We start from the raw sequence: 21,837 nt of genomic DNA, 5'->3' as shown, positions 1-21,837 counted from the left end.
ACTAAACATAAAAGAAAGCTTATGTAAAGAGTGATTGTATGTCCATAAAGTGACAGTGGGCACGGGAGTGTCTGTATATTAGGTGACTCTGACAGGAAATGGTGGCTGGGGGAGTGGTGGGGTATGTTAATGGGTGCTGGTGTTAATCATCTTTCCTGATTGGGAAAAGTCACTGTTTCTGAGTCTGGTCTTCCTGATACGGAAGCTACGTACCCCGCTTCCCGATAGGAATGGGACAAATTGTCATGAGCGCGGTGCATGAGCCTTAAAAATTAAAATGCGCAATGGCAAACAATCCATGGATTTCCATTTAAGGTCTTTTTATCTTTCTATGGAACAGCAATCTGCCCTTGTGCCTTTGTCGTCATTCATGAAGGTTAATTCAAAAGATTGCCCAGTTTTGATTATGGTTTGCCAAATTGGCTTAGTGCTTCCCTGCGGATTTCAGTTCCTGATATCTGGCTTCAATAGCCCCATCCACCCGGCATTGATTGGTTATTAGCCCCATCCACCCTGCACTGATTGGTTAATAGCCCCATCCACCTAGCATTGATTGGTTATTAGCCCCATCCACCCTGCACTGATTGGTTAATAGCCCCATCCACCCTGCATTGACTGATTCCCTGGGGATTTCAACTGATTGGTTAATACAGCTATTCTTATGACCACTGTACATTCCACAGCAATTATTCTTATTACCTAGTAAGGGGATTTCCTACAATCAGCCAAAATCCTTTCCTTCCCATCTATTATTTTTATAACTACAGAGATATTTCCAGAAAATATTTTATTCCCGCAAAGCACATCAGTAATTCTTCTCCAGCATTGCCCATGGCAACATCCCAGAGTACAAACAAACCAGTTTGAGATAATTGTCAGAAACAAGAGAAAATCTGCAGATGCTAGAAATCCGAGCAACACACACAAAACGTTGGAGGAACTCAGCAGGCCAGGCCAGCTGTGGAAAGAAATACAGTCGATGTTTTGGGCCGAAACCCTTTGGCAGGAGATATATTTATGGCAGCATGCATCAGTGTTTTGTAGGGTTGAGACTGTCCTCACCTGAAACCTCTGGAGCAGCTCCTGGGACTGTGCATCATTTTGATCAGCCTCCAGAATAACGTCGGTCAGTTTGTGGATTATAACATCAAGCGGCCCCTGCTCCTCGATTGGTTTTTCCAAATCAAGCTGCAAAAGGAAGAGAATTAAAAGGTCAGAATGATTTGAAGATTGGCCTCGGCACCACAGATATGCAGCAAACTGATAAGGCAGTCACACCCTTACTGATATTAATTACCTATCTACAGGGAGTTAGCTGGAAACACATCACATGCAAACTCATACCTTTTGATTGCAGAAAAATTAGTGACTATGTCAATTATAGCTCAATCCACAATCAAATTTAAGTACAAAGTCTTCATTGGAACTTCAATGAATCATCAGTGCATTCAAGAGTATGAACTAGTGCCGTGGGATCTGTCTCAATAACAAAGATTAACAGCTCATCTTTCCCAGGACATACAGGCGCAGTTCTACACTGCCATCATCACATCAGCCATTTCTGTCTGGTTAGGTGTGGTATCCTCTCACAACGTACAGAAAATACAGCGACCCATCAGGTCTGCAGGAAAGCAGTCTACTGCCACTGCAGGACTTGTCTGTGTCCAGGACAGCAGAGTGGTCAGTTAAATCTCACTGCAGGCACTGCCCACTCTGTAAACTGCTCCCTTCTGGAATGTCCTATAGGATTATTAAAACAAAAATACCTCAAATTCTATATCACATATAACAATTACAGCACGGAAACAGGCCATCTCGGCCCTTCTAGTCCGTGCCGACGCTTACACTCACCTAGTCCCACTGACCCGCACTCAGCCCATAACCATCCAATCCTTTCCTGTCCATATACCTATCCAATTTTGCTTTCAATGACAATACCGAACCTGCCTCTACCACTTCTCTTGGAAGCTCATTCCACACAGCGACCACTCTCTGAGTAAAGAAATTCCCCCTTGTGTTACCCTTAAACTTTTGCTCCCTAACTCTCAACTCATGTCCTCTTGTTTGAATCTCCCCTACTCTCAATGGAAAAAGCCTATCCACATCAACTCAATCTATCCCCCTCATTATTTTAAATACCTCTATCAAGTCCTCCCTCAACCTTCTACGCTCCAAAGAATAAAGGCCTAACTTGTTCAACCTTTCCCTGTAACTTAGGTGCTAAAACCCAGGTAACATTCTAGTAAATCTCCTCTGTACTCTCTCTATTTTGTTGATATCTTTCCTATAATTTGGTGACCAGAACTGTACACAATACTCCAAATTCGGCCTTACCAATACCTTGTACAATTTTAACATTACATCCCAACTCCTATACTCAATGCTCTGATTTATGAAGGCCAGCATACCAAAAGCTTTCTTCACCACCCTATCCACATGAGATTCCACCTTCAGTGAACTATGCACCGTTATTCCTAGATTACTCTGTTCTACTGCATTCCTCAATGCCCTACCATTTACCATGAATGTCCTATTTTGATTATTCCTACCAAAATGTAGCACCTTACATTTATCAGCATTAAACTCCATCTGCCATCTTTCAGCCCACTCTTCTAACTGGCCTAAATCTCTCTGCAAGCTTTGAAAACCTACTTCATTATCCACAATGCCACCTATCTTAGTATCATCTGCATACTTACTAATCCAATTTGCCACCCCATCATCCAGATCATTAATGTACATGACAAACAACATTCAAAGTTTCTTTCCTCAGGCAGTTCATTTGATGTAACTTTCCAGATACCCTCCCCCACCCCACCACCTCTATCTGTTTCCACCATAACTGCCTTGGTTCGAACATGCCGAATGACACACTCATTTTAAGCCACTTATATAATGCTGTTTACACTGGAAATGCACATATCCCTACGTTAACTTCAAACTTTGTTTTTATATAATTCTTTATAATGTTTGAATGTTGTTTTTTGTTACTCATCAGGTCATGACCAGCACACCACAGTAAATTCCTCATTCATGTAAATATATGTGACAAATAAAGTTTTATTTTAATTTTTTATATTACTTAGAAATTCAAGTCACAATAAGCCCTTCCAACCCACCGAGCTGCGCTCCCCAGCAAAGCCACCTAAGCAACCCTAGCCTTATCCTGGGACAATTTACAATAACCAAATTAACCTACTAGCCGGTACGTCTTTGGATTGTGGGAGGAATCAGGAGGAAGTCAACGGGATAATGGGGAGAACAAACAAACTCCTTACAAAAGAGGTCGTAATTGGAATCCAAACTCCAGCGCCCCAAGCTGTAATAGTGTTGTGCTAAAAACTGTGGTACAGTGGCAACCAAAGTTGATCCTTCTTCATTTATCCCTTGCTTAAGACAAAATTTCAGCTGATTTTTTGACATTAATACCTGTGGGATCTTGCCATGCCCAAATTCATGTTTGTCTAATGTTGCTGGAATGACAATACAGTGGATTCTGCTTAACTCAGACACTATGGGACCAGTACATTTTTGTCCAATTAAGCATGAGCTCCGATTAGCTGAAGCTTCATGAATAGTTTAAAAGGTATAAAAAAGACAAACTGAGTAACAAGCTATGTATTTAAATGAAATGCAGAAAAAAAGAACACTACCAGTACTAGTTATCAGCAGAAGAATTTGCAGCTGCCACTGTCAATGAAGAAAATCAGCATGGGCATCGATAATGCAGATAGTGGACTGCCTTCATACAATGCTTGGACAACTGCATCCTCCGAATCTCCACTTTCAAAATTGATTTGCGATACCTTCATAAATTCCAACTCATTGAAGTAGCAAAATCATTTCATTTTCACTCCTGGACATTTCTGTCATCTCCAAGCCTGCATGCTTGAAACTGCAGTGGACAAAACAGTTCTGAATTGTCTTATTACTTATTTCTTTCCAACTGTCAATGACAAAAATCACTGCTTTTCAAACACAAACACAAGCAAAAATGCTATTTAAAAACGACACACTCTAAGCACAGTATAGTGTCTTACAGCCACAATGTGCACAAACTGACACTAATTGGAAGTTGTTCAGCAATGGTCCCCTGCAGATTGTCCCAAATAAACAAAGGGAATCCCAGCTATTTTCTCCATTTAGTTTTGTTCTTTCAGAGTTGTCCCAAATCAATGGCTGGCCCAATTAACTGGAATTTATTGTACTCTTTAAATGTGCTGAGATCTCTGTCTCCACAACCCTTACTGGCATGTTTTGTCCTGAAAACCCATCCATAATTTCTGTACTACGCAAACACATAGAGCCTGGCGAATATCTTTCTGTTGTCTCCTGTATGTCCTTGGCATTTTGCACTTGTCCTATTTGATTGAGTTCAACCTTCACACTGTTATATTCAGATTATTATACTGATAATAATTAACAAGGGAATTCTCTGTCAATCATAAAAATAGGTTTCCTGGTTTCTGTTGAGTTTAAAATGTCACCAGTCTTCCAGGTTTACCAGAGAGTATGAGCTATGACAAGAGGCTGGACAAACTTGGATTGCTTTCACTGAAGTGGTAGAGGCTGAGAGAAGTATTTAAATGTGAGAGGCAGAGATAGAGTAGATAGTGCATTTTTTCCATGGGTGAAATGTCTAATACCAGAGGGCATGCATTGAAGGTGAGGGGGAGTAATTTCAAAGGAATAATGATGGGCAAGTTTTTTTTTTAAACAGAGAGTGGAGGGTGCCTGGAGATGTTCTGCCTCTGGGGTAGTGGTAGAGGCAGAAACATTAGGGACTACTAGATAGGCACACAAGTGTGAAGAGAATGGAAGGATATGGACATTGTATCAGCAGAGGGATTAGTTTAGCTGGCCATTTGATTAGTAACTTTGGCACAACACTGTGGTCAGAGGAACCTGCTCCTGAGGCCAGTTTTCTGTGGTCGGTGTCAGATGCGGGAGGTCCTGGAGTCTCCCGGCGTCCCGGACGGACACGTCTGCACCCGGTGCATCGAGATGAAACTCCTAAGGGACCGCGTTAGGGAACTGGAGATGCAGCTTGATGACCTTCGTCTGGTCAGCAAGAGTGAGGAGGTGACAGAGAGGAGTTACAGATGGGTGGTCACTCCGGGGCCACAGGGGACAGAGAAATGGATCACAGTCAGGAGAGGGAAAGGGAAGAGTCAGGTACTAGAGAGTACCCCTGTGGCTATACCCCTTGACAATAAGTACTCATGTTTGAGTACTGTTGGGGGCGGACAGCCTACCTGGAAGAAACAACAGTGGCCATGCCTCTGGCACAGAGTCTGGCCCTGTGGCTCAGAAGGGTAGGGAAGGGAAGAGGAAGGCAGTAGTGATAGGGGACTCTATAGTTAGGGGGTCAGACAGGCAATTCTGTGGATGCAGGTAAGAAACTCGGATGGCAGTTTGCCTCCCAGGTGCCAGGGTCTGGGATGTTTCTGATCATGTCCAAGATATTCTGCGGTGGGTGGGAGAACAGCCAGAGGTTGTGGTACTGTTATGAGTGCTGAACAGACCTGATGGAAATGGGGTGCAGAGTTAACCATTCCCCCCCCCCTTTGAGAACTATGAACTATTGCTACTGCTATGCTGCTAATGAGAGAGAGAAATGAAGCACAGAGGCAGGGACATCTGCTACAGATGAGAGAGAGACACATTTGATTTATGTATTATGGCTTCTTCCTGGATTGTTTACCTTTCACTACAAGGACGTTACTTTGCTTGTTAACGTTCCTAAGGAGACAGCAGGAGGGCCTGATTTGATGGACATGGTCATTTTGAGTTGATGGATGGCTGATACCCCGTCAGTGGGGATAAAAGACAGGTATGGGGAGACACCCTCAGACACACCAGTGGACACTGACCGAGTGTTGTGCACCCACAGGAAGGTGGGGGTTTCGAGGACTGAATCAGGGGATCGGTCACAAAGCTCACAGTGTGACAGCAGGGCCGGTGGGGACTTGTGTGTGTGTCCACTCATGCCAGAGTGACGAGTCCACCACAGAAGAACGGTCTGGCCGAGAACGGAGGGGTCATAACCGAATGACCACAACGGTACGACGGAATCAGAAGACAACGGAAGGTTTGCCTGTTGCAGCTGTTACATCTCTCTCTCTCTCTCTCTAACGATTGCAACACAACCACAACTACCTCAGCACACATGAACTGAACCCAACTCCATATTCTCTTATGACAATTCATTTACTCCTAGACATTGATAGAGCTTGCTTATTATTGTTGATTATTATTCCTACACTTCTATGTTTATTGTTGCTAACCTGTTTTATATGTATATTTGCATTTTTGATACTGTATTGTGTAGTTTACTAATAAACACCTTTAGTTTTCGGTACTATCAGGCTCCAACGGATTCTTCGATTTCTGCAGGTCTGTAAACCCAGTTACGGGGTACGTAACATTACATATTGGTACCAATGAGATAGGAGGGAAAAGGGAAGAGGTCCTGAAAGAAGACTGCAGGGAGTTAGGAAGGAAGTTGAAAAGCAGGACCTCAAAGGTGGTAATCTCGGGATTACTGCCTGTGCCATGCGACAGTGAGAATAGGAATAGAATGAGGTGGAGGATAAATGCGTGGCTGAGGGATTGGAGCAGGGGGCAGGGATTCAGATTTCTGGATCATTGGGACCCCTTTTGGGGCGGGTGTGACCTGTACAAAAAGGACGGGTTGCAATTGAATCCCAGGGGGACCAATATCCTGGCAGGCAAGTTTGACAGAGCTGTTGGGGTGGGTTTAAACTAATTTGGCAGGGGGGTGGGAATCAGAATGTGAGTGCAGGGATTAAGGTAGAAGGACAAGAAAATGATGCTAAGAGTTCTGAGTTGATGAGGAAGGACAGGCAGGGGACAGAACATAATTGTTAAAGGGGTTGAAATGTGTCTGTTTCAATGGTAGGAGTATTAGGAACAAGGAGGATGAACAAGGAGCATGGATTAGTACGTGGAACTACAATGTTGTGGCCGTTACTGAAACTTGGTTGGAGGAAGGGCAGGATTGGATGATGCAGGTCCTGGGGTTCAGGTGTTTTAAAAGGAATAGGATGGAGGGTAGAAAAGTGGGGGGGAGTGGCATTGCTGGTCAGGGATAGTATCACGGTTATAGAAAGGGAGGACGCTGCTGAAGGAGTGTCCACAGAGTCAGTCTGGGTGGAAGTCAGAAATAGGAAGGGATCAATCACTGTGCTGGGAGTAGTCTATAGGCCCCCAAATAGGCTCGGGACACCGAGGAGCAGATAAGCAGGCAGAATGGTGCAGGAAATACAGGGTAGCAGTTATGGGTGATTTCAACTTCTCTCATATTGACTGGTACGTCCTGAGTGCAAGAGGGATAGATGGGGCTGGATTTGTCAGGTGTGTTCAAGAAGGATTCCTGACACAGTATGTGGACCGGCCGACGAGAGGAGAGGCTATACTGGATCCAGTTCTGGGACCTCCTGGTGGGGGAGCATTTTGGTGAGAGTGACCACAAGAGATCGCTGGAGCATTAGCTATGATCATTGAATCCTCTTTGGCTGTAGGGGAGGTGCCGGAGGACTAGAGAATGGCAAATGTAGCTCCCTTATTTTAAAAAGGTAATAGGGAGAAACCTGGGAACTATAGACCGGTGAGTCTTACGTTGGTAGTCTGCAAACTACTGGAAAGGATTCTTAAGGATAGGATCTACGAGGATTTGGAGAAGTACAGTCTACTCATGGACAGTCAACATGGCTTTGTGAAGGGAAGATCGTGCCTCACGAGCCTGATTGAGTTTTTTGAAGAGGTAACAAAAGAAATTGATGAGGGTAGGGCAGTGGATATGGTTTACATGGACTTTAGCAAAGCATTTGACAAGGTCCCTCATGAGACTCACCTGGAAAGTCATGAGGCATGGGATAAGTGGAACCTTGGCTGTTTGGATAAAAAATTGGTTTAAAGGAAGAAAGCAGAGGGTAGTTGTAGAAGGAAAGTATTCTGCCTGGAGGTCGGTGACTAGTGGAGTGCTGCAGGGATCTGTCCTGGGACCCCTGCTCTTTGTGATTTTTATAAATGACCTAGATAGAGAGGCGGAAGGATGGGTGAGTAAGTTTGCAGATGACACAAAGATTGGAGGAGTTGTGGATGGAGATGTAGGTGGTTGAAGGTTACAAGAGGATATAGACAGACTGCAGAGTTGGGCAGAAAAATGGCAGATGGAGTTCAATCCGGACAAGTGTGAGGTGATGCAGTTTGGAAGGACAAACCAGAAGACTGAGTACAGGAGTAATGGTCAGTTACTTAAGAGTGTGGATGAACAGAGGGACCTTGGGGTTCAAATCCATACATCCCTCAAGGTCGCTGAGCAGGTTGATAGGGTAGTTAACAAGGCCTATGGGATGCTAGGCTTCATTAACAGGGAGATTGAGTTGAAGAGTAGAGAGGTCATTTTGCAACTCTACAAATCTCTGGTGAGACTGTATTGTGTTCAATTCTGGTCACCTCATTACAGGAAGGATGTGGAAGCTATGGAAAGGGTGCAGAGGAGATTTACCAGGATGTTGCCTGGTTTGGAGAACAAGTCATATGAAGCAAGGTTAGTAGAGCTGGGACTTTTCTTTTTGGAGCGTAGAAGAATAAGAGGGGACTTGATAGAGGTCTACAAGATTATGAGAGGCGTAGATAGGGTGGATAGTCAGTACCTGTTTCCCAGGGCACCAATAGCAAACACCAGAGGGCATATGTACAAAATTAAGGGAGGGAAGTTTAGGGGAGACATCAGGGGTAAGTTTTTTTACACAGAGGGTTGTGAGTGCCTGGAATGACTTGCCAGGGATGGTGGTGGAGGCTAAAACATTAGGGGTATTTAAGAACCTCTTGGACAGGCACATGGATGAAAGAAAAATGGAGGGTTATGGGGTAGTGTGGGTTTAGTACTTTTTTTAAGGATTATATGGGTCAGCACAACATGGAGGGCTGAAGGGCCTGTACTGTGCTGTAGTGTCCTATGGTTTTATGGTTCTATGGTTGTGCTGTACCGTTTTATGTTGTGCAGATTGGAACTGCACAACACAGGATGGTTACTAGACAGCTTATTTGGCATTCTCATAATCTATGACACAAGTAATTTCCACATTTTGTCTTTCAAAAATATAATGCTATATCTCATTCCATGATGTAATGTACGAATCAATGACATTAAAGCTAAAATAACCCCCATTTCACAATGGGGAACTGCGTTCACTCAACTGCAAAGATTACTAAAATCAAATCATAATTAACAACGGAATGCGGTTTGGCAAACCATCATATTGTTCTGAAGTAACTATAGTGATGACCTGTGTTATAAGATCACAAGACACACGAGAATGTTTTTAGGAATTTAAAAAGATTTGCAAGTTAAACATGAATGCATGGGTGATCGTCTTTAATATAACTGTGCCCCAGGGATCTGTTCTGGGACCCCTACTCTTTGTGATTTTTATGGATGAGGAAATGGAGGGATGGGTTAGTAAATCTGCTGATGGCACAAAGGTTGGAGGTGTTGTGGATAATGTGGAGGGTTGTCCAGAGGTTACAGCGGGACATTGATAGGATGTAAATCTGGGTTGAGAAGTGGCAGTTGAAGTTCAACTCAGGTAAGTGTGAGGTGATTCATTTTGGTAGGTCAAATATGATGACAGAATATAGTGTTAATGGTAAGACTCATGGCAGCGTAGAGGATCAGAAAGATCTTGGGGTCTGAGTCCATAGGACACTCAAAGCAGCTATGCAGGTTGACTCTGTGGTTAAGAAGGCATATGGTGTATTGGCCTTCATCAATCATGGAATTGAATTTAGCAGCCAAGAGGAAATATTGCAGCTATATAGAACCCAGGTCAGACCCCACTTGGAGTACTGTGCTCAGTTCTGGACGCCTCACGACAGGAAGAATGTGGAAACCACAGAAAGGGTGCAGAGGAGATTTATAAGGATGTTGCCTGGATTGGGGAGCGTGTCTTATGAGAATAGGTTGAGTGAACTCGGCCTTTTCTCCTTGGAGCGACGGAGGATGAGAGGTGACCTGATAGAGGCGTACAAGATGATGAGAGGCAATGATCATGTGGATAGTCAGAAACTTTCTCCCAGGACTGAAATAGCTAACACAAGAGGGCATAGTTTTAACATGCTTGGAAGTAGGTACAGAGGAGATGTCAGGGGTAAATTTTTTACTCAGAGAGTGGTGAGTGCGGGAAATAGGCTGCCGGTGGCAGTGGTGGAGGCGGAAATGATAGGGTCTTTTAAGGAACTCCTGGATGAACACACGGAGCTTAGAAACATAGAGGGTTATGGGTAACCCTAGGTAATTTCTAAGGTAATAGCATCACGTTACTCTACCGTGACACCCCCAGCTGTAACAGCATCACGTTACTGTACCGTGACACCACGAGCTGTAATAGCATCACACTACTCTACCGTAACACCCCCAGCTGTAATAGCATCACGCTACTCTACCGTAACACCCCCAGCTGTAATAGCATCACGCTACTCTACCGTAACACCCCCAGCTGTAATAGCATCACACTACTCTACCGTAACACCCCCAGCTGTAATAGCATCACACTACTCTACTGTGACGCCCTACACGGGCAGAGAATTGTGTGGTGTCTATGTAATTACTTGCCATAGCAGCATCATTGGAACAGGTGAGAGTCACTGAGCCCCAGTTTTTTTTGGGTTCTTTTTGCTTTGTGGCTGCCTCTAAGCAGACAAATCTCCAGGCTGCATAATTTATACATAAGATAATAACTGTACTTTGAACTAATATATAAAAAACTAAATTACAATAATATTGTAATTTTTTAATTTTATTGTAATTTAATTTCTATGTATTAAAGGTTCAAAGTACATTTATTCTCTTATGTATAAATTATACGACCTTGTGATTTTTTCACATATATGTATATACACACACACATACATACACAAGTACACACACACATACATACATATACACACATAAAACTAAGTAAGGGCACTGGATGAGAAAACACAGAGACAGTGTACATGGGTTTACCCATGGTTGTGACTCTGAATTTCAGCTGTGGTAGCCCAAAACAGGAACATTTGATGATTCCCATAGAAGATGCAAAGAGTTGCCAGTTAATCAGTGCCATCTTGTACAAAATTAAAGAACTGAAAATTAAAATGCTGATAACCAAGGAAATTATTTGAATAGTGGCCTGAAGATATTTGAATAAAATACCACATTCCAAAAGGATGTACGCGTTAGTAGGTCACCGGGCTGTGAGAGCTCATCGGGCCGGAAAGACCAATTACGATGCTGAAGTGAATTGAATTGTCTTCATTTCTTACATCCTTCACACACATGAGGAGTAAAAATCTTTACGTTATGTCTCCATCTAGATGTGCAATCATAGTAATTATAATAAATAGAACAGTCAATGTAACATAGATATGCACTCAAATCAGCGTAAATTGGTCTGATGACCTGGTGGAAGAAGCTGTCCCAGAGCCTGTTGTTCCTGGCTTTTATGCTGTGGTACTGTTACTGATAGTAACAGCTGGAATAGATTGTGGTTGGGGTGTCTCGGGTCCACAATAATCCTTTGGGCCCTTTTTACACACCTGTCTTTGTAAATGTCCTGAATCATGGGAAGTTCACAAGTACAGATGCCCTGGACTGTCCACACCACTCTCTGCAGAGTCCTGTGATTGAGGGAGGTACAGTTCTCATACCAGGCAGTGATGCAGCCAGTCAGGATGCTCTCAATTGTGCCCCTGCAGAAGGTTCTTAGGATTTGGGGGCCCATACCAAGCTTCCTCAACCGTTTGAAGTAAAAGAGATGCCGTTGTGCCTTTTTCACCACACAGCTGGTGTGTACAGATCACGTGAGGTCCTCGGTGATGTGGATGCCGAGGAACTTAAAGCTGTTAACCCTCTCAGCACCAGATCCACTGATGTCAGTATGGGTTAGCCCATCTCCATTCCTCCTGTAATCCACAACCAGCTCCTTTGTTTTTGCGACATTGAGAGAGAGATTGTTTTCTTGACATCACTGTGTCAGAGAGATGACTTCTTCCCTGCAGGCCATCTCGTTATTGTTTGAGATTAGGCCAATCAATGTAGTGTTGTCAGCAAATTTAATTAGCAGATTAGAGCTGTGGGTGGCGACACAGTCATGGGTATACAGGGAGTAAAGGAGGGGACTCAGTACACAGCCCTGAGGGGCTCCTGTATTGAGAGTCAGAGGGTTGGAGGTGAGGGAGCCCACTCTTACCACCTGCAGGCGATCGGACAGGAAGTCCAGGATCCAGCTGCACAAGGCAGGGTCAAGGGTCATGGTCAAGAGAACTCTGAGCTTCTTGTCAAGCCTGGAGAGAATTATGGTGTTGAATGCTGAACTGTAGTCCAAGAACAGCATTCTCACATAAGCTTCCTTTTCCAGATGTGTAAGGCCAGTTTGTAGAGAAGTGGCTATTGTATTGTCTGTCGATCGGTTGTGTTGGTAGGCGAATTGTAGAGGGTCCAGTTTGGGTGGTAGCGAGCTGCAGATGTAATCCTTGACCAGCCTGTCAAAGCATTTGCTTATTATTGAGGTGAGTGCTACAGGATGCCAGTCATTCAAGCATGTTACCTTGGTCTTTTTGGTACAGGGACCATGGTGGATGTTTTGAAGCAGGAGGGCACTCTACACTGGGAGAGGGAGAGATTAAAAATGTCTGTAAACACACCCACCAGTTGTGCTGTGCACATCCTGAGTACTCACCGTGGGATGCCGTCCGGTCCCACAGCCTTGTGACTGTTCACTCGTTGGAAACATCTGCGTACCTCAGCCTCAGAGATGACCAAGTTGCAGGTTGTACTGGTGCCTTTCCTCGGAGGCTCAGAGTTAGCGACATCAAACCGAGCGTAAAAGCGATTGAGCTCATCTGGGAGAGAGGCCGCGAGGTTGGCGGCACCACAACGTTTGGCTTTGAAGTCTGCGATGACACGCAACCCTCGCCACAAGTCATGTGTGCTATTCATTGTGAATCTTCGCTCAATCTTGTCCCTGTATTGTTTTGCAGCCTTAATAGCTTTGTGCAGATCACAGCTGTTTTTCTTGAGCTCTAGTTGATCGCCAGCTATGTAAGCTCGAAGTCTCACTGTAAGTGTTGCTCGCTATTATGGAACTATTGATCCAGGGTTCTGGTTCAGGAAGATCCTGACCTACTTCTGGGGGACATCGTTGATACACTTCTGGATGAAGCACGTGACTCCATCGGTGAACTAGGAGACATCGGCATCATGGAAGACATTCCAGTCGACGTTGTTGAAGCAGTCCTGCAGCATGGAGGCCGATCGGTCGGACTGCCTCTTGCTTCAGCTTCCGCCTGTACGTCGGCAAAGCAGGATCGAAGAGTTGATTTTCCAGAAGCTGGGTGAAGGAGAGCTTTGTAAACGTTGCAGAAGGGAGTGTAGCAGTGGTCAAGTGTGTTACCTCCACAAGTGCTCACCTGGACGTGCTGACCAAACTTCAGAAAGACTTTTGTCAGTGACACTCGATTAAAGTCACTGGTGACGATGAAGGCAGCCTCTGGGTTTGCAATCTCCAGTGTGTTGACGGTCTGGTACAGTTCCTTGAAAGCCAGGTCAGTATCCACCTGTGGCAGAATGTACACCGACCGCTGTGATGATAACAGCCGTGAACTCCCTCGGCAGCCAGTAGGGTCTGCGCAGCAGCACCCAGGTATTCCAGGTCTGGGGAACGAAAGGATTTGAGGGCATTCACATTCAGGGGTCGCACCAAGCATTGTTGACCATGAAGCATACCCCTCCTCCTTTACTCTTCCCACTGAGGTTTTCACAAAATAAATGAATAAACAATTTATAAAAATGACTTGTTCGGTACTGATGTACCACAAGGATGAAACAGAGATTCCCACGATTTTATGCCAGAAGCAGAGGGGCGTGAACAGATTGGAGAAGTAAAGAGAAAAGCATGGATGAAGATAAAGTAAAAGCAAAAGTCAAAAAAGAGAACAGTAAGAGTGGAGTGCAGAAAAGTCAAGTGCAAAAGAGACAAAGGATTTTAGATTTTAAAAGCACAATGAGTGTGAGGACATTTTATTTGAATGTCCATACTATTTGTTCAAGGTCACTGAACTTGTGGCACAAATCAGTATACAGGAGTATGATTTAGTGGCCATTACGGAAACGTGGTTGCAGGATGGAGAGGATCGAGAATTAAATATCCAAGGATATCAGGTAGTACAGAAGGATAGGCAGGAAGGTGGGGTAGCACTATTGATTAAGGATGAGATCAGGGCAATAGTGAGAGACGATACAAGATCTATGGAGCAGAATCCATCTGGGTAGAGATTAGGAAGTAAAGAGGGAAAAAATCACTGGTGGGAGTTGTCTAGCAGCTACTGAATAATGGTATTACAGTGGCGCAGGCAATAAACAGAAATATCCGAGGGACATCAGAAAGGAACAGCAGTTATTGTGGGGGACTTTAACTTGCACATAGATTGGGTGAATCAAGTTGGTCGAGGCAGTCTTGAGGAGGACTTCATAGAATACATCTGTGATGGCTTTCTTGAACAGTATGTTACTCCTGTGCAATGAGACAGGTAAAATTAGTGATCTTGTAGTTAGGGATCCTCTCGGAAAGAGTGATCACAGTCTGACTGAGTTTCTCACACAGATGGAGGGTGCAATAGTTGGACTGAAAACCAGCATATTATGTCTAAACAATGGAAACTAAAATGAGATGAGGGAGGATTTGGATGTGTAGACGGAACACCCGCAATATAGTGGGATGGTTAACAAACATTGGAGACTTTCAAAGAGATTTTTCATGATGCTCAACAGAAGTATATTCCAGTTAAAAGCAAGGACAGTGAGAATGGGGAGAACCAGCCTTGGATAACTAAGGAAATAAAGGAAGGTATCAAATTAAAATCTCAAGTGTACAAATCAAGTTTATAGTCATTTCGACCATAAACTGCTGGTACAGTACACAGTAAAAGCGAAACAACGTTCCTCCAGGACCCTGGTGCCACATGAAACAACACTAAACGACACTAGACTGAGACAGCACAAGGTTACACTAGACTACATAAAACAACATAAAAACTGCACCAGACTACAGACCTGCACAGGACTACATAAAGTGCACAAAACAGTGCAGGGCAGTACAATAATTAATAAACAAGACAATAGGCACAGTAGAGGACAAATTACAATATAATAATAAATGATGTAGATGTCAGTCTAGACTCTGGGTATTGAGGAGTCTGATGGCTTGGGGGAAGAAACTGTTGCACAGTCAGGTCATGAGAGCCCGAATGCTTCGGTACCTTTTGCCAGATGGCAGGAGGGAGAAGAGTTTGTGTGAGGGGTGGGTGGGGTCCTTCACAATACTGTTAGCTTTGCGGGTGCAGCGTGTGGTCTGAATGTCCAAAGAGACCTCGATGATCCCCTATGAAATTTGCTAGTAGTGGGAAATTGGAAGACTGGGAAAACTTTAAAAAGCAACAACCAACTACTAAGTGAGCAATAAAGAAAGGGAAGATAGATTATTAAAATAAACTGGCACAAAATATAAAAATGGATAGTAAAAGTTTTTATAATTATATAAAGTGGAAAAGGGCGGTCAAAGTGAATGTAGGTCCCTTGGAGGATGAGAAGGGAGAATTGATATTGGGTCATGAGGAAATGGCAGAGGGTTTGGATGACTATTTTTTGTTGGTTTTCACAGTGGAGGACATATCTAACATGCTGAAGAGAGACGATACAGATGTGATGGGAGGTGAGGACCTCGATACAATAGCTATCACTGAAGAGGTAGTGCTGAGCAAACCTGTGGGCCTGAAGGTAGCTAAGTCCCCTGGTCCTGATAGAATGACTGACAGAAATGGCAGAAGTTATAGTAGAGGCTTTGGTGATAATTTACCGAAATTCTCTGGAGTCTGGGCAGGTCCCGCAGATTGGAAGGCCGTAATTATCACACCACTTTTCAAAAATGAATGTAGACAAAAGCCAGGTAACTATAGGCCAAACACGAGGAAATCTGCAGATGCTGGAAATTCAAACAACAACACACACAAAATGCTGGTGGAACACAGCAGGCTAGGCAGCATCTATAAGGAGAAGCACTGTCGACGTTTCAGGCTGAGACCCTTCGTCAGGACACTGACGCACACAAACTGACACTGACATCCTGACGAAGGGTCTCGGCCCGTGATGTCGACAGCGCTTCTCACTACAGATGCTGCCTGGCCTGCTGTGTTCCACCAGCATTTTGTGTGTGTTGTTGTAACTTTAGGCCAGTTGTTTTTTCTCTCAGCAAATATTCTTATTGGTTTTAAATCAAGAAAGCATAGTACAAAGGAGGTTTGTGCAGTAGATAACAAATGTACAATTCCCATCTATGAGGGAGACGCACCCGTAGTACAATCATGCTTTGGTTGCCTCCCTGCCCCGACTTACCCCTCCCAATTCCCATCTCCAAGCCATCACTGCATTAGCAAAAAGGGTTAAACAGAACCTTTACCCCCACAGAGCTGCATTGGTATAGAGAAGGTGTATCTTCCTAACATATAAACTGTTGTATGTTTACATGTCTGAGTTTGTAGAATTTTACCGGAGAATGTTGAAAGTCAGGGAGTTATGTGCAGAGGAAAGGAAGAAGGGATGAACCTTTAGTTTGGCTGGGAATTCTGAAAATATTCAAGAAAGGGTCCCCACACCTTTTGGAACTTCATGTCTGAATTGAGAGTTGAATAATTGATCATCTTGAGGTGTAGACTGGATATGATGTCCCTGAGCCACTGAGTGTGGGTGGGCGGGGGCATCATCCCTCCACCTGAGCAAGACTGCGCTCCTGGCCAAGAGAGAGGCAAAGACAGGATGCGACATTTGGGCGGACTTAGGTGCGTGTCCCCCTCTCTGGAGATGCTGAAAAAAGCAATCAAAGGGTTAGGTTCCAGATTGTAATTAAGCATATGAGATAGAGTTTGGAAAACATCTTTGCAGTATTTTTCCAAGCTAGAGCATGTCCAGTAGAGCATGTACATTTTCTGAATAAGGGAAGCCTCGTCCCTTCTGCATTTGTCGCAGCAGGGATTAACATCTGAGTAAATACGAGATAATTTAGTTTTAGACATGTGGGTCCTGTGTACAACCTTGAATTGTAACAGGCAGTGGCGGGCACATAAAGAGGTTGAGTTAACTAACTTGAGAACTGAATCCCATACATCGTCTGAAAGGGAAAATTTTAAATCTTGCTCCCAGGCAGTTTTAATTTTGTCAAGGGGAACTCGCCTCAGAACCGCTAGCTTGTCGCAAATAGTAGACACTAGACCTTTGCGCAATGGATTCATGCAGAGAAACAGATCAATGACGTTTGTGTCGGGTGCCTCAGGGAAGTTTATAACAAAGGGATGATAAATTGCAAATATCTGAAGAAATGAGTGTTGGGTAAGTTAAACTTTGCAGACAATTGTTCAAATGATGCAAAGCAGTTGTCTATAAAAAGCTCTTTAAAGCACCTGATGCCCTTTCTATAACAGTCTTGAAATACTGGATCATGTATAGAAGGCTGGAAGAGGTGATTATGTGCACTAGGACTTGAAAGAGAGGAGCCACAGAGACCACTATACTTTCTGAATTGAACCCATACCCTCAGGATGTGCCTGATAACAGGTTTAGGCATAAGAAGAGGGAGTGCAGATCCAAGAAGTGCGGAAATAGAGGAACTCTATTAAGAGTTCAGCTCCATTGCCACCCATATTGGGCAGGCAGATTGGTTGTGGAAATGAGACCAAAAGATGAGATAGTGTATGTTAGCTGCCCAGTAATACAAGTGGAAATTGGGCAGAGCCATGCCCCCAACACTTCTAGATTTTTGAAGATGGACGCTTGCCCTTCCATAAGTAGGAAGATATGACTGAGTCTCGCGAGTCAAAGAAGACTTTAGGAATGAAAATTGGTATGGATTGAAAAAGGTATAAGAATTTAGGAAGGTTGTTCATTTTGACAACATTAATTCGGCCCATCAGGGAATATGGACAGAGGCCAGTTGGTTTTAATATCTGTAGTTGGGAAAATGCTTGAAGCTATAATTAAGGAAGAAATAGCGAGGCATCTGGAAGGAAGTGGATCCATCGGGCAGACACAGCATGGATTCAGCAAAGGCAGGTATTGTGTTACGTACTCGTGACGTGACAGTGGTACCCTTGTCACGTGACTGGGGTTGAAGCTATTCTGGACTTGAGGTAATGGTCTTGTGATGGTGGAGTGACGTCATTTTCCCGCCAGTAGAGGTCATGTGACGTGTTTTTTTTTTACAGGGTATAAAAGGAGGACCCCTCCCTGTGAGGAGGGGCAGTTCGTGGCTGGGTTTGCCATGTTGACTTCATGCCACTGCGTGATTTAATGTGATGACGCAGTTTAGTTGAAAGATGAAGTTTTATCTAATGCCTAAAGTTTAAAAGGTCATTGCCAGCAGTTTCTTTACAATACTGCTAGTTGAGAATCAGTGGAGAGTGAAGATCAGAGTTCGGGAGTTAAAGATCAAGGAGAATCGATTTCGATGGTGAAACAGGTTCGACCTTGTTTGATCCTCATTCGGAAGGAATTCGATGACTGTTCTCGTGTTAATCCCTGCGAAATAGCAGAAAGGATTGGGAATAGTTCTGTAAAGGAAAGGTCAGTGCCTTTAAGCCATTTCGTTTCGTCAGTTCTTCGTGGGAACCGAAGCAACACGACGTGAAAGAGAATTTAAATCGTCTTAAAAAGTCTCTCCCTTAAATGGACTGTGAGCATTTTGAACTTTTGGCAATACTACTTTAAAGAACTGTTTTTGCAACAACGCTTTAAGAACTGTTTAAGCTTCATCGCTTTAAGAACTGTTTAAGCTGCTGCACAGCAGCTGATTTCCGGTTACGTTAGTGATTTATTTACTTTTGGGGGGTTTGTTTTCAGTGTTTAATAAACATGTTATTTGTTATAAAAACCCCTGCCTAACTCATATATTTATTGTTGCCTGATTCCGTAACAACTGATTGACAAACTTACTGAGAGGCAGAAGTTATTTACTTGGATTTCCGGAAGGCGTTCGATAAGGTGCCACATGAAAGACTTATCCATAAGATAAGGATGCATAAATTTGGGGGTGATGTATTAGCATGGATAGAAGATTTGTTAACTCATAGAAAGCAAAGAGCTGGGATACATTGGTGTTACTCTGGTTAGCAATCAGTGGTGTGCGGTGTGCTGGGCTGGCAACTGCTCATGAAATGTGGTGAGTTCTTCCTCCTTGCATGACAGATATTTTAAAAACAGTAGCCAGTGCGCAGGGTGGGAAGTGTCAGAGGCATCGGTGGCAGCGGAAGGCAGGCGGAGCTCCACCAAATGTAGAGAGGTCTTTCTCCTTGCATGGGGTTTTGTTAAAGCAAGAAAGAAAGTTAGGGTCTAGCAGGGTGGCTACCGTTGGAGTGGGCGCTAGAATCAGAGTGGGAACTTGGAGGCTTTGATGAGAAGCTTAAGAATGGAATTAGGAGAGCCAGAAGGGGCCATGAGAAGGCCTTGGCAAGCAGGATTAAGGAAAACCCCAAAGCATTCTACAAGTATGTGAAAAGCAAGAGGATAAGTCGCGTGAGAATAGAACCAACCAGTGGTGGTAGTGGAAACATATGCATGAAGTTCGAGGAGATAGCGGAAGTACTTAATAAATTCTTTGCTTCAGTACTCACCAGTGAAAAAGACAACGGCAATTGTGGGGATGACTGAAATGCTTGAGCGTAGAGACATTAAGAAGAAAATGTGCTGGAGCTTTTGGAAGGGATTAAGTTAGATAAGTCGCTAGGACTGGACAAGATATATTGCAGGCTACTATGGGACGCAAGGGAGGAGATTGCTGAGCCTCTGACGATGATCTTAGCAGTATCAACAGGGACAGGAGATGAACTGGAGAATTGGAGGGTTGTAAATATTGTTCCCTGATTCAAGAAAGGGAATGGAGATAACCCAGGACATTATAGACCAGTGAGTCTTACTTCAGTGGTTGATAAGTTGATGGAGAAGATCCTGAGAGGCAGGATTTATGAGCATTTGGAGAGGTATAATATGGTTAGGGATAGTCAGCATGGCTTTGTCAAGGGCAGGTCATGCCTTACGGGCCTGATTGCATTCTTTGAGGAAGTAGCCAAACACATTGATGAAGGTAGAGCAGTGGATGTAGTGTATATGGATTTCAGTAAGGCATTTGATAAGGTTCCCCATGCAAGGCTCCTTTAGAAAGTAAGGAGGCATGGGATCCAAGGAGACCTTGCTTTGTAGGTCCAGAATTGTCTTGCCCACAGAAGGCAAAGAGTGGTTGTAGATGGTTCGTATTCTGCATGGAGGTCGGTGACCAGTGGTGCTTCTCAGGGATCTGTTGTGGGACACCTTTTTGTGATTTTTATAAATGACCTGAAGTAGGAAGTAGAAGGGTGGGTTTGTAAGTTTGCTGATGACACAAAGGTTGGAGGTATTGTGGATAGTGTGGAGGGCGGTCAGAGGTTACAGTGGGACATTGATAGGATGCAAAACTGGACTGAGAAGTGGCAGATGGAGTTCAACTCAGGTCACTGACTCCTCCTCACTGCAGTCCTCCCGTGGGCAGCAGTGTGTGGAGACAACGTCCCAGGCGTACAGGAGGGATCGGACTGGGAGGCCCCTCTCACCGCCAGCCAGGCGAGGTCTTGGTGCCTGTTGGTGAGGTCTGGCGATGAGGCATGTTGCCAGATGAACTGGACGGTCTGCTCAGGGAATCGCCCCACGTCCTTCCCCTGCAGCCTCTGCAGGACATTCCATGTCACCACTGCCTGATGGCCCTGTGGTCAAAGGCACCGTCCTGGAAGAACTTCTCCACAGAGGACAGGTAGTGCGGCAGCATCCAGCTGACTGGGGTGCTGCGCGGGAATGGGGCCAGACCCATGCTTCATAGCCAGGCGACAGGTAGAACCTGGTCACATAGTGGTACTTGGTGCCAATAAACAGCTGCATTCAGAAGTTTGGGCACCTTGGTCAAAATTCCTGTTACTGTGAATAGTCAAGTGAGTAGAAGATGAACTGATCTCCAAAAGTCATAGAATTAAAGATGAAACATTCTTTTCAACATTTTAAGCAAGATTAGAGTATTATTTTTGTTTTGTACAATTTTAGAGTGGAAGAAAAAGAAAGGCACACCATGCAAAAGTTTGGGCACCCCAGGAGATCTGAGCTCTCAGGTAACTTTTACCAAGGTCTCAGACCTTAATTAGCTTGTTAGGGCTATGGCTTGTTCACAGTCATCGTTAAGAAAGGCCAGGTGATGCAAATTTCAAAGCTTTATAAATACCCTGACTCCTCAAACTTTGTCCCAACAATCAGAAGCCATGGGCTCCTCTAAGCAGCTGCCTAGCACTCTGAAAATTAAAATAAATGATGCCCACAAAGCAGGAGAAGACTACAAGAAGATAGCAAAGTGTTTTCAGGTAGCCGTTTCCTCAGTTCGTAATGTAAATAAGAAATTGCAGTTAACAGGAACCATGGAGGTCAAGTTGAGGTCTGGAAGACCAAGAAAACTTTCTGAGAGAACTGCTCATAGGATTGCTAGAAAGGCAAATCAAAACCCCGGTTTGACTGCAAAAGATCTTCAGGAAGATTTAGTAGACTCTGGAGTGGTGGTGCACTGTTCTACTGTGCAGCGACACCTGCACAAATATGACCTTCATGGAAGAGTCATCAGAAGAAAACCTTTCCTGCGTCCGCAACACAAAATTCAGCATCAGAAGTTTGCAAAGGAACATCGAAACAAGCCTGATGCATTTTGGAATTGCTTT

At 44.1% G+C, this 21,837-nt stretch overlaps 1 protein-coding gene across 3 annotated transcripts in view; it reads right to left on the bottom strand.

Annotated features, from left to right (window-relative positions):
* LOC132390213 (inositol-tetrakisphosphate 1-kinase-like) overlaps nt 1-21,837 on the bottom strand; it is a 291,953-nt gene that overhangs the window by 100,558 nt on the left and 169,558 nt on the right. For all 3 annotated transcript variants that reach the window (XM_059962832.1, XM_059962820.1, XM_059962826.1), the window contains exon 4: nt 1,063-1,188. In XM_059962832.1, coding sequence (XP_059818815.1) covers nt 1,063-1,188 — 126 coding nt within the window. The remainder of the gene's footprint in view (nt 1-1,062; nt 1,189-21,837) is intronic.

The sequence above is a fragment of the Hypanus sabinus genome, chromosome 2 (genome assembly GCF_030144855.1).
Source record: "Hypanus sabinus isolate sHypSab1 chromosome 2, sHypSab1.hap1, whole genome shotgun sequence".
In the NCBI taxonomy this organism is placed as follows: Eukaryota; Metazoa; Chordata; class Chondrichthyes; order Myliobatiformes; family Dasyatidae; genus Hypanus; species Hypanus sabinus.
The sequence above is the reverse complement of the archived record's forward strand: the minus strand, read 5'-3'. Positions and strand labels throughout refer to the sequence as shown.